Consider the following 13,663-nt stretch of genomic DNA (forward strand, 5'->3'; position numbering starts at 1 on the left):
AACGTGTGGGCAATATCGTGCATTCAGTTTTGGGCATAAAGAAGCTCTGCGCGCGATGGGTGCCGCGTTTGCTCACAGTGGACCAAAAACGAATTCGTGTGAAAACTTCCCAGCAGAATTTGGCATTATTTTCGCGAAAGCCGACCGAGTTTTTGCGCCGATTCATAACCATGGATGAAACCTGGATCCACTACTACACTCCTGAGTCAACACAACAGGCAAAACAGTGGGTTCTACCGGGCCAAAGTGCTCCGAAGCGTCCAAAAACGCAACAATGGGTCGGAAAGGTTATGGCCTCCGTATTTTGGGACGCACATGGCATAATATTCGTGGACTATCTTGAAAAAGGTAAAACCATAACCGGAGCATACTATTCATCATTATTGGACCGATTGAAAATCGAAATCGCCGAAAAACGACCGTATTTGAAGAAGAAAAAACTGCTTTATCATCACGACAATGCGCCTGTTCATTCATGCTTAGTTGCACAAGCCAAATTGCATGAAATCGGCTTCGAATTGGTTTCTCAGCCACCGTATTCACCAGACCTGGCCCCCAGCGACTATTACTTGTTCCCTAACCTGAAGAGATGGCTCACCGGTAAGCGTTTTTACTCAAATGAGGAGCTCATAGCTGAAACTGAGGCGTATTTTGGAGACCTTCCGATCGAGTACTTTTCGGACGGTATCAAAAAGTTAGAAAATCCTTGGACTCGCTGTGTCGACCTAAAAGGAGAGTATGTTGAAAAATAAAACCGACTTTGGCCAAAAAAACGTCTCCGTGTTTCATTTTTCAGGGACTTATCAGACTGCCTAATAAATCGGTCATTTTCTCAATCAGCTTCTAATCTGTCGTATACTGCACTGACTATTTCAAGCAAGATCATATTGAATCGTTTTCCTTCTTTTTGAGTGAGACCGACTTTTTTGGGGTTAATGTGCCATATTTCACGCGATTTTTTAAATTTATAAATTATCGGAAGATTAAAAGAAATCATGCGCAGGTCTACTAGATTCCTTTTGCTATTTCAGTTATTAGTCTTTTACGGCATATAAGTTAGTCAACACAATTATAACGACTAAAAATCTTTAAAAAACAAATCGGCGGCAATTTAAAATTTCAGTGAAAGATACACAATTCAAAAGCCTTTGAAACCCATTCAACGGAAGTGAATAGATATTTGTTTCTTGGGTACCCTCACAAATATGTTAAACATTTTAGAACACCGCTCCCAGGTAGAGCAGGCAAGGGCTGCAATTAACCAATCAAATTCGCAAAGATATTCACAAAGCAAAAACGATTTTCGCGCGCGTCAGTGTCCGCGCCATCCATTCGCTGGCATTGCCACATCAATGGCTCCGAATTCAAATGATGTACAATCAAAATCATTTTCAAAAATTCCATATCACTTGTGTAAAGGAGAGCATCACCTATTTTCATGCAGACAATTTTTAAGTTTCTCTCCCACAGAAAGGCACGAGTTTATCCGAAAGGCTTCTCTATGCATCAGTTGTTTACGCGGAAGTCATCACCCAAAAAACTGCTTATCAGACGGATGTCGCAAAAGTGGTAGAAGGCACAACACCCCTTACATTTCAATCAACAATTTTCTGATACGAATCGAGAATTAAATAATTTAGCACATTTAAATCAACTGGGTCCATCACAAGATTCAAATCAGTCAAATAAGCCGCAATCCACAACTGTCGGTCATTATCAACTCATGGCACCGTCAGAAGTAGTTTTAGCCACAGCATTTGTCGACATCACAGACGAGCAAGGCAAATCACATCCTTGTCGTGCCATGCTAAATTCAAGTTCTCAACCTTACGTTATTTCAAATAAATTTTCCAACAAAATTGGACTGAAGAAAACAGCTGTCAGCATTCCGCTCTCGGGAGTCAATAATCTCACGACAAATGTAAACTATACAGCAACGGCTACAATAAGATCAAGGTATAACAATTTAAAACACAATTTATCTTTATTTGTTATTAACGTCATAGGAAATAGTATGCCCATATTACTAATCAATAGCGGTTCATTCAATATATCACATGATATATTTCTGGCAGACCCAGGAATTCACAATCCATCCGAGGTCGATATGATTCTCGGCGCAAAGTATTTCTATCATTTCTTACGTCCGGGAAAAATTCAAATTAAAAATCACCCGGCGGTTTTCCAAGAAGCAGCACTTGGTTGAGTGGTAGCAGGATGCTTCCATCAAACCCTTGCAAAACCTGCGAAAGTGCATTGCAATTTTACACAATTTTCGGACTTATCTCTCGTATGGGAATTAGTTTCAAGTCCAACAGCTTCTATACGTTCTGCAGAGAAAGAAGCTTGCGAAATACATTATAAAGAGACTACAGCTCGGGATGAAACAAGTCGGTACACGGTTCAGTTGCCCTTTAATGACAACAAATTTAAAATCAGCGAGTCTCGTCAAGCAGCATTCAATAGATTCCATTCTCTTGAAAAAAAATTTCAAAGTGATTCAACATTTAAGGGGGTATATTTCAAGTGCATGCAAGATCATTCAAAGGAGAAGCATATGACACTTCTTGAGGAAGAAGAGTGCTCAGATCGTGGATATTTTCTGCCGCACCTTTGGCACAGTGTCCGCACCGTTTCTCGCGATCTACACTCTTCATATTAGCAGAAGATGAAGGAAAAAGTTAACCCGCTGCAGCAGCTATCTTAAAAAGCGACTTTTATGTCGACGATTTTCTAACGAGAGCAAATACCTATCAAGAAGCTCTTTCTCTACGAAGACTGTGAAAACTTTAGGGATTTTTTGGAATTCATGCACGGATTCAATCATTTACACAGTGAACCTCACCGATGTGAGCGATAAATTGACAAAAAATAAACATTTTTCGCAAATTTCAAAAAATGTTGACCCAATCGGACTTTTAGGTCCAGTCTTAGTAGTCGCAAAGATGATCGTTCAAAATCTTTGGAAAGCAAACCTTTCATGGCATGAGACAGTTTCCTTAAATTTACAAACCGATTGGATCAATTATCGTGATCAATTAACGCTTCTGAATCATCTCGAATTTAAAAGATGTATTACATTTTCGAATCAATGTAACATACAATTACACGGTTTTTGCGATGCTAGTGAGAAAGCCTATGGAGCTTGCATTTATCTCCGCTCCACAGATAATGAAGGAAAATGTCACATATCCCTTGTATGTTCTAAATCACGAATTGTCCGCTTAAAAAGTACTACAATTCCAAAACTGGAACTATGTGCCGCTCTTTTGTTAATAAGATTATGCACACATACTGTTCGATCTCTCAAGATTCGGATAGATAAATTACAATTCTGGCCGGATTCCACTCTTAAATTGCATTGGATAAACAGTCCTTTATATACTTTAGTAACCTTTGAAGCGAATCGCGTACCAGAAATCCATACTCTAGCAGATCCACAAGAGTGGAGACACATTTCCAGTCGCGACAAACCTGCAGATCTAATTTCTCGAGGGCAAACTCCACGCGAATTCCTAGAGAATTCATTTTGGCAATATGGGCAGGAATGGCTCCGTCCAAAGGAAGATACGTGGCCTGAGCTGAAATTTCACAGAGGGAATGATCCGGGAAAACGCAAAAATAAAGGTATCCAATCCCTGAACCTTACAGTCTCAAAAGGATGGAATTTATTTTTAAAAATTTCCTCCTTTCGAACGCTCAATAACGTTCTCGCGTACGTCTTATGTCATATTCACAATTTACGAAACAAAGAAAAAAGACGGAGATCGTTGTAAGATGTTGAGCTCTATGACTAACATTTCGTGGTTTTAAAATTGACACAAATGTCTGCATTTTCAAAGGAAATGAATTCTCTACCAAAGGGAGAAAATATAAATCAGAAAAAGTAGTCTACTTTCCCTTAAACCATTTCTTGACAAAGGAGTTATCAAGGTCGGTGGTCGTTTCAAAAATGCTAAAATTCCAGAGAGTTAGTTTTTATTTTTTAATACTCCTTTTTACAATATTATATTTCATCACTAATGTATAGATTCTTTGGGAATTTTCCACACAACGAAATCATCTGCCAGAAATTGTAAAAAGATTCTAAAGCTTAGCTTTCGGGCACGATAATCTTTTAATCGCTTTATTACCTTCAAAAACAGAGTTGTAAACTGTAACTATGTTTAACTGCGTTAAGCCTTCAAGTACTCTTACCAAGCACGTTTATCCTAAGCTTTTTATCAGGGGCGCACACTCTCTCCGCCACCGGGATAGCGACGGGCTATTTTTATATAAAAAACCGCTTTTTCCTCATTTTTACTTATAATTATGAATTGTTTAGTATTATTTTCAGTAAAATCTACATTTTCAGTCTATCTTACTCAAACTCACACCCCACCCACCCAACCTCTTGGGTACCCCCGCCCCCAGTTAGGGTAGCAACCGCTACTTTTCATACATGGTTTGTGCGCCCCTGCTTTTTATTGCACTATTTAAGAAACCGTTCAAACTTACACTGGCCATCAGATTTATCGAAATTTATGTTCATCCGTTTCACGTATGCCTAATTTAAGTACTCTTCGACCCTTCAGGTATACCGACTCTTACGCTCGCTAAAGGTCTGTCAAAGTGACCAGTGAAAATGGGTTTCTCCAATTAGCCTCCCACTCAAATGTAGTAGCCATTAGCTTCCCCAAATCTCCTACTCAATGTACACTGAATCTTTGAGTTTTTCTTCCCCTAAAAATGTCCCTCTCAGCTACTCTGAGACGTGAGTCAGTTTTACAATAACAATTTCATTCTTCATTACAAGAGAACAAACAATTCTTTTAATTGAAAATAAAAAAAAGTTCAGCCCGTCAAATTTTAAATCATCTATTTTTCAAAGCTCTTAGCAGACAATCTTCCATTGTCAAGTATTATATTACATTTATTTTCTTATTACTATTTCACGGCTCATTCCGAACGAAATAGTAATAGACAACATACCCGGCAATAAGCGTAGAATTAAGAAAAAATAATATTTTCAGATTTCAGCGCAAAAGTGAAGATCATTCTATTATTTTGAATGCGCGATTTTTCCACCTGTCTAAGTTGCCACCATAAGAATAAGATACCTCCGAAACTTATTCACTTCTATTTCCATTGCGACCGCCACACGGTTTTCTATTCTCCCAAAGAGAACGTGTTTTTTGAATATATTTAATTCCTTCTAATTGTACCGGTAACACACCTCACAGAGATATTTTTTATTCCTCAGAAGTGGTCATATTTTGATTTTATTTAATTCCTACTAATTAGTTCATAAAATATATGTAACCGAGTTGCGAAATTCGGTCGGATGCCAAAGCTTGACCATCGGCCCAAAGTGGGCCCTGCTATGATAACCGATCTACGGTAACCAGAGTTAGGCCGACTAAAATGTTTTTAAGCTGCCATGGTCGGACCGAAGTTGGCGACAGACGTTGGCGGCGAGTGAAAAGCCGACCGACAGTCCAATTCTGGCCCAACTATGGTACGACAATCGGATAAATTGTGGCAGATTGGGCGTTACGACCACAATAATGCGGTCGGTCCGACTCTGGATACAGCAGTCGGATTGACATAAGTCACCTTGATGCACCCGATGGTCGGTCAAACATTGGCCAGAGCATGAGCAGACCTTCGGATAAACTCTGGTTGATTGTTACAAAAAGACCGTGAAACTGCAGTCGGCCCAACTGTGGTCAAGAGTTAGCCTGTCCACCGACGTCACATGTGCCCGTAACACTGGGTGCAAATAACCGAATACATTTCGATAGATTTGCTTTCGGCCGCAGTTGATCTGCTCGTATTACTGGGAGGTCGGATTGGTGTGTTACTCGTAGAAATGTATAAATATTCAAAATAAGCCATTAAAAATTCTTAAACAAAAATGGAGACGTTTAAGGGTAAATATTTATTATTTAGATATCTTTTAAATTATCAGCTTTAGTTTCAAATCAACAAAAATGAAAAACCTTTGTTAATTTGTGACACAATATAATAATTAAAAAAGTTGAAATAAAACATTCAGAATTATTAATTGAGTAATGCTGTATATTCAAAATGTACACTCTTTCGAAATTAATCTATGAAGAAAATACAACACACAGTTTTTGTAAACAAACTTCAAGTGCTCCGATAGCTGAGTGGTTAGAGTACGCGGTAAAATAAACTAGTTTAGTCAGGGTTTGAACCCTGGGCGAGTAAGATTTTTTAAAGCGTTAAAGCGTGCGATTAAAAGTAAGTAACTGTGTGTGTGAATTATGTATTTATTAATATAAAAAGTGAAGATTATATAATAATAATTTTAAAATAACTTTTTTTTAAATTAATTTTTGTCGAAGGTTGGGCCGGCGTCATCTTAATAGATGGCCCATATATGGGACCAAATGTTGGTCCGAAGTGGAGAAGCTAAATGCGGTTGACCGTTATCATTTAGCTGGTTGGCCCGACCAGGGCGCACAAAGTTGGACCGACCCTCCGACAGTTGGCCCGAACATGGGCCGACGGTCAATTCGCACCTGGGAATAAGTTGTTTTAATTGCTTCATGCGAAATATAAGTTCTGACATTTTAATTCTAACCAATTCAACTCTGCCTCTCTAGAGTTAGAATTATTTAAATTCACACATTGGAATAGATTTCTTTGGTGCATTTTTTAATTCGTTTAAATAAATTACTAAAATATAAATAAATATAAATTTCAATATTTTTCGAATTTATAAGTTATAAAGAGATTTAATAACGAAAAATAGGTCAAATAAATGCTTTCGTTAAATTTTACTAAGTCGATTGAGAGGAATAGGATTTGCACTTTTTCTGTTTCCGTTGTGGCAGATTTAAACGGAGAAAAAATGGCGTATTCACAGGAATACAAGTTCTTAATTTTTCTGAATTCAACGCTTATTGCCGAGTAGTAACGGTATAAGTTCTTTCAAACCATATTAATTACAAGAATTTAAAAAATATCACCGAAACATAGCAAAAGAAAGCAAGCGCGAATAACCTGATAGACATTCTTTGTTTTAAAAAGCTGTTTCCCTCGCACTTTTTCTGTGCATGAAAAGATGACATCGTGGCACTTGCAATTGTAATATTTAAAAAAAGTTGGTTTTCTACCAAGTACTTACATTTTCCAAATGAATAGTTTTACTTCTAACAGAATAGTTGAATTTTAAGACGTTTAAATAAATTACTAAAATATAAATAAATATAAATTTCAATATTTTTCGAATTTATAAGTTATAAAGAGATTTAATAACGAAAAATAGGTCAAATAAATGCTTTCGTTAAATTTTGCTAAGTCGATTGAGAGGAATAGGATTTGCACTTTTTCTGTTTCCGTTGGGGCAGATTTAAACGGAGAAAAAATGGCGTATTCACAGGAATACAAATTCTTAATTTTTCTGAATTCAACGCTTATTGGCGAGTAGTAACCGTATAAGTTCTTTCAAACCATATTAATTACAAGAATTTAAAAAATATCACCGAAACATAGCAAAAGAAAACAAGCGCGAATAACCTGATAAGACATTCTTTGTTTTAAAAAGCTTTTTCCCTCGCACTTTTTCTGTGCATGAAAAGATGACAACGTGGCACTTGCAATTGTAATATTTAAAAAAAGTTGGTTTTCTACCAAGTACTTAGATTTTCCAAATGAATAGTTTTACTTTTAACAGATTAGTTGAATTTCCTAAAAAAAAAATAGATTAGCAACCAAAAGTATGAATTTTCAACAATAAAGTTTATTTTCTCTCTTCCAAATACTTTTTATTTCATACCAATTTTATATATTTTCGATCCAAAAAGACGAATTCTCAACAAAACGTGGGACAGTTGATATCTCGACAAAAATTTCAATGATGTAAAGATTTGGAAACACCAAATCAAACCATTATGGTTTATTTATCTTACATTTGTGCGAAGTATGGAGATTCTTTCAAGAAAACAAATTGGATATTGGATTCATACCAACACAGTAATACCATATAATGAATTTTAAATGTAGATGAATTTCATTTTTTCATTAAATTAAGTAAGACACTTAATTTCAACCAGAAATGGAACTTAAGTTCAGTGTCTCATATCTGATACGAGTAATATGATAATTAACTGACAGGCATGTTGAGTTTGGGATGATTTTCATTCGCGTGCTCAGAAATTCAATTTCTGCTGGCAGAAAGGCGTGCACGAAATGCGATCTGGCGATGCGCAAACACTTGGACGGATTTCGGTGATTTGAGAAGAGGAGGCAAGAGAGAAGCTGAGAGTATACAATATGGCGTCAATAGCGCTGGATAGTATCGATCAACACTGAGCTCATGGTAGTTATTTCGTCAACGTTTTCTATTTTGATATATGTACTCAGATATATAACGGATTTTGATTACAAATCGAATAAACGTACACATGTGATAAAAAAATATATGAAAAAGGATTAAAGATTGACGTTCTGTACCTTGTAGCTTGAAATGGATATAAGTGCCAAGTTTAGTGTCATTAAGTTCTTATATCCTTCTTCTAATCTCATCGACTTTGAGGATAAAACAACTAGATTTATCAGGCAGAATGAATAATTTATTCAATGCTCACATTAAAAAAACTTTAATTCCTAAACTTATTCAATTTTTAATTATATATTAATTTCATGTTCCTAATAACTGAACGATAGCGCGTAAATGTTACGAATTTCAACAATCAGCTGACTTAAATTAACCTATAAGTTTCATTTCAAACGCACGCGTTGACGGAAAGTCAACAATCTTTCGGTCTTAAATTAACCTATAAAGTACATTTTACATACATAAAGTAGTTGACATTCAACCGAGCGCGTTACTTAAAGTCATGTTATCATCATCAGTTGACTTTCAACTAGCGAATGATCCTTTTGGTTACATCTGAAAGTCAACCGCCTTTTTCTACTGAAATTCAGATTCTTGTATTACTGTGAACACAAGATTAGTTATTTTGAAAGAGCAACGTACTTTTTTAATCAGGTGACGAAATGATGCCTTAATACCAGCACATATTCAACAACACTTAAACAAATACTCTGAAAAAGGCACGCAGTGGTGCCGAAAGGTCGTCGAAGTTTTAATTTTTGTTCTAAAAATCAATGGAGTTGAATTGATAGCTCTAATTTGTTTTTATTTTGCCGTGTCCTTCAGACAGAAGAAATAATTTTTCTACAATTCATTAAAAAATTTCAATTTACAAAAAACCAGTTCAATTCTGCCCAAAAAATGAATATTCACAAAACCGTATGTAATTTAACAAGAGTTCAACATTTAACCAAATAGTTGAATTTTGAAATAAAAGGATGAATATATTCAACCACAAATAATTTCGTTACCAAGAAGATCCATTTACTACCAAAAAAGACGAATTTTCGACAAAACACATGCTTTTTCAACGATATACTTGTATTTTCAACTGAAAAAGACTACTTTTCAAAAACTCGAATTTTCAATTCAAATGTGAGTTCTAAAAATTAATTTTCAACCAAAGCTTAAACCAATTTAGAACAAATAAAAATCTTCAACGAAAGATATAAAAATTAAACTAAACTTGTGATTTACCAATGAAACAATGAATTTTAAATCACATAATTGAATTTTCAAACCAAAAGAATATAAATTAATTATCAAAAAGATTCATTTTCAACAAAATACATTAATTTTTTACTACAAAAGATAAATTATCAATCAATAGGTATAATAAATCATTTTTCCGTCACAAAAATAAGTTTAAGATTAAAGTTTAAGATAAGTTTAAGATTAAATTTCTCTAAAAAATATACAATTTGCACAAAAAGTGGAATAATTGAATTTTTATTCACATATGTTAAATTGTAAATCAAATGATAAATGTATTTTCGGTTGAAAATTATGGAAAAGGAATTTCTGAAGACTGCGAATTGCATGCCCTTCAAGTGTAATCTTGAAAATGAAATAACTTGCAATTCCACATTTTTCCGATTCAAGAATACATAGCATCTTTCTTCCATATTTTTTTTCGTAGAATCTGAGAAGAGAGGATAAGTTACGAAAACTCTTAACAGAAATTGAACGGATTAACCGATTTTCTTCTTTCTTTTTTTAATCGTCTCGTCGTTATCTAATATTCCAATGCATCTAATGCAGAATATTGAAATTAAATTCCTTAATATTTTAATAATTTTTTTTTCTCTCAACCAGTTCTTATCTCTAACAATGGGAAGGTTAAGTGAGGCATGACAGGCACTCAATTAAATTTTGAGCTCGATCCTGGGTTTTGACGACGTTTTAAGTATCGTCGAAAAAAACACTGTAGTTTCATTCGGAAATTATCTGCCCTAAATTTCTTTCACTATGGGTACACTCTTGGTGACCGTTTCCTACTTTCCAGGCGCTTAAATGCATTAAATTTTCAATAAATTGCAGTAAAACAAGAACCAGGCCATTTTTCGAAAAAAACTCTCTGGTCAGTCCTGTACTTAGGCATTTATATTCTGCATTTGAAATATGAAATCATACAATTCAGAATTGTAGGAGAAAAGCTTGTCAGAGTAATACATAGGCTAATTTTCAAGCCTGATGAAGCGCCTTAAACTCGCACTACGTGCGGGTTTAGTCACCACTTGCGAAAAAAATTGGAGACAACTTCAGGAGGGCGATTCAAAAGAGTCAAGGGCCAGGTTAATTAATTAAAAGGGTTGAAAGGACACAAAACACACGTCTATCTCGCGAGAGAAGAGGAACGGGTAATAAAAATTTGTATACTTTTAGCTTGTCATCAGTTCGAGAATGAAATACCAATATCTGAAGGATTAGTTTTCCACATACTTGGTGGTGATGAAACAGTCGAAGGTGAATTTCCTTTCATGGCTGCTTTAGGATATCACGACAAAGATCGTAAAGCTGTTATCAATTATAATTGCGGTGGGTCCTTGATCTCTACCCAATATATATTAACTGCCGCACACTGTATAATAAATGTAAATGGTCAAGTTCCAGTAGAGGTAAGGAAAAATTGTAGATTGAAAAATCATTCTATATGGATAAGATTTGAAGTAAACTCTTTAAAATTTGTTGTTCAAACTTTCGCTTTAAAATTTCTGATTAATAAAATCCAATAACTATGTTATAGGCACGTATGGGTTCAGTCAATCTTGAAATCAGTAACGAGGCCGTACAACGTATTCTTATTGCTGAAAAATACCCTCATCCAAAGTATAAGATGAATGCACACTATTATGACATTGCTCTTATTAAACTGCGATTTCCTGTTAAATTAACTGCTACTGTTAAGCCTGTGTGTCTTCTGACAAAATCCGTTGAGATAGCGGATACAAGAAATGCTTCCCTAATATCAGCAGGATTTGGTGCTACAAGCTTTGACACCGAACGTTCTTTAAAATTAATGAAAACTCCCAGTTTGAGGTAAGTGGTTATTTTGGCCCAAAGTCGACTCCTTTCATTGAATACTGAACTACATAAGCCTATGAATAAGATACTCATATTGACACTAACAACGTCATTCGATGAAAAATTACTTTCTATTATTTATACACATTGAGAATTTTATTGTATGTCAAATCATTCGAAAAATGTCGATCTTTTGTTCTTTATCTTACTACTTTTGTTAACGGTTGATCCATATCTCACAATTTTTTAAATATTACACAGACCTGCGCAATTCTTCTCATTTAATGCGACTACGCATTTTAGATGTACATTTTTGTGCAGGCAGTGCCTCGGTTCAAGTAAATTCGGTGAACGTATTAAAACAAATATTCTTTTGATGAGGCTAGGGGAGCTAGAAAAGGGCGACTAGTTTTACCAACTTTTGGTGAGCGTAGCACAAATATTTTTTTAGATTTAAAAACACTTCGTTTTGTGTAATGTCTTATTGCAAATCTACCCAGAGTAAATACATATAGTGACTTATGTGCTGGGAATCCATATGTGATCCTATATCGAGTCAGGTGCCAAACCTCCATCTCAAGAAGGGTTGGAAATCTATATACATAGGTATAGGGTACGAGAAATCTATATGGGGTGTTTTAGAAAAAAAAAACTTAATGATGTGCATGAGATTTCTGTATAACAGTTGTACGGCTGTGCTGAAGTTTTTCGTAACTTCAAATATTGACCCAAATTTCGTCTCCATTGACCAAAGTGGTACTAATATTGACAAAAAATTGCATAGCCAAATCGTTTTTCAGGCATTCTATTTCAACTAATTTATATTATCAAACGTCGAAAATTGGACAAATGGACGCACTTCTAGGGGACAAAATTTGGATTCATGCGCTTTCGCTATAACGATCGCTTCACTAGACCCGCCAGCAATTGATATATCAAAGTAACAAATATCGACTCCTGATACTTTCAGTAAGAGATATGAGTCTATTTTCCGACAATGCAGTGTATACGACCTCTCCGGATTCTCATACACATCATTGTCTACAAATAGACTCATATTGAATAGAGGCATCGGTTTCATCCAGAATTATATCATTTTCCCTACAGTGACGTTTGAATTGGCCTAGAGCAGGGTTCAGTATTCAATCCGAGAAGATAGCGGAGAGGGCTCAAAATAGTCATCATGGATCCCGATTCCTTAACTAAAATACCTCAGTCTGCCCTGGCAGACCGAAGAAACCGAATGGAGCCTCTACAAAGTTTTCTAATAGAAACTCACGGAGTAATCGCAATACTTTTTTTGCAGCGTTTAAAATTTTTAAAAATGTCATTAACTTCTGCTGAATGTGACTTCAACCGCATCCATTATAGCTCAAGTAGTATGTTACGCGCGAAGTTTAAAAATAAAATTCTCTCTCACTTGCATAGCAGCGTTCTTGTCTGAGGTTTCCACTGCGTGGCGCTAGGATCCAGACAAAATTCTTAAAGTTACTGACGGAACGCTTATTAACTGCTATTAAAAGAAGATACACTTAAAGGCGCCTTCGGCCCATGTAAATGACAGGTATTTAATTTTTTCAAGTTTTTAACGCTGCAAGAAAAAGTATTGCGATTACTCCGTGAGTTTCCAATGCAAATTTTAACGTAGAAACCGAATTTCTACAGTTTAAAAGTTAATTTTGCTGGGTTTTTTTTGTTGAGTTTTTTATAAAGGAACCGAATGGGGACCCAATGGGGCCTTTGCGGGTACTTTGTAGAGGCTCCATTCGGTTCCTTCGGTCCGCCAGGGCGGAATTACTGAACATATATAACAATAGTATAAATAGTACACTGTAAAAAATAATCGTCAATTGCCTATACGAAAGTATGACATTTTTCCCATACTTTTGAATATCCGATACAAGCATGAACATTTGCAGCTGTTCACTTGTAAATTTTCTAGACGCGTGGAGAATCCCATATACTGATATGGGAAAACTTCCAGTCATTTATGGAACTTTGATGTGCGTCTGCAGAATGTGCTGCCGAGTGAACCGCACGTGTGCTGTCCAGTGATCCCAGATCTGAAACGAGACGTGGTCCAATCCTATGACACGTCTATGTCCGTGTGAATAAGGTAGTAGACGATATAAATGCCTGGTGAACGATTGTCGGTCGGAACACTTCGGCGGTTCTATTTATATCTCTATCTGCTTTGAAATAAAATGAAGAGATTGGGATTTTAATATTTCCAGATTTCGATGCTGGACTGGC

The 13,663-nt window shown here is 35.7% G+C and overlaps 1 protein-coding gene across 2 annotated transcripts in view; it reads left to right on the plus strand.

The window, feature by feature from the left end:
- Positions 1-13,663, plus strand: part of LOC117167983 (serine protease persephone-like) — a 105,035-nt gene that overhangs the window by 24,112 nt on the left and 67,260 nt on the right. For both annotated transcript variants that reach the window (XM_033353267.1, XM_033353268.1), the window contains exons 4-5: positions 10,772-11,004; positions 11,133-11,425. In XM_033353267.1, coding sequence (XP_033209158.1) covers positions 10,772-11,004; positions 11,133-11,425 — 526 coding nt within the window. The remainder of the gene's footprint in view (positions 1-10,771; positions 11,005-11,132; positions 11,426-13,663) is intronic.

This window comes from Belonocnema kinseyi, chromosome 2, assembly GCF_010883055.1.
Source record: "Belonocnema kinseyi isolate 2016_QV_RU_SX_M_011 chromosome 2, B_treatae_v1, whole genome shotgun sequence".
In the NCBI taxonomy this organism is placed as follows: Eukaryota; Metazoa; Arthropoda; class Insecta; order Hymenoptera; family Cynipidae; genus Belonocnema; species Belonocnema kinseyi.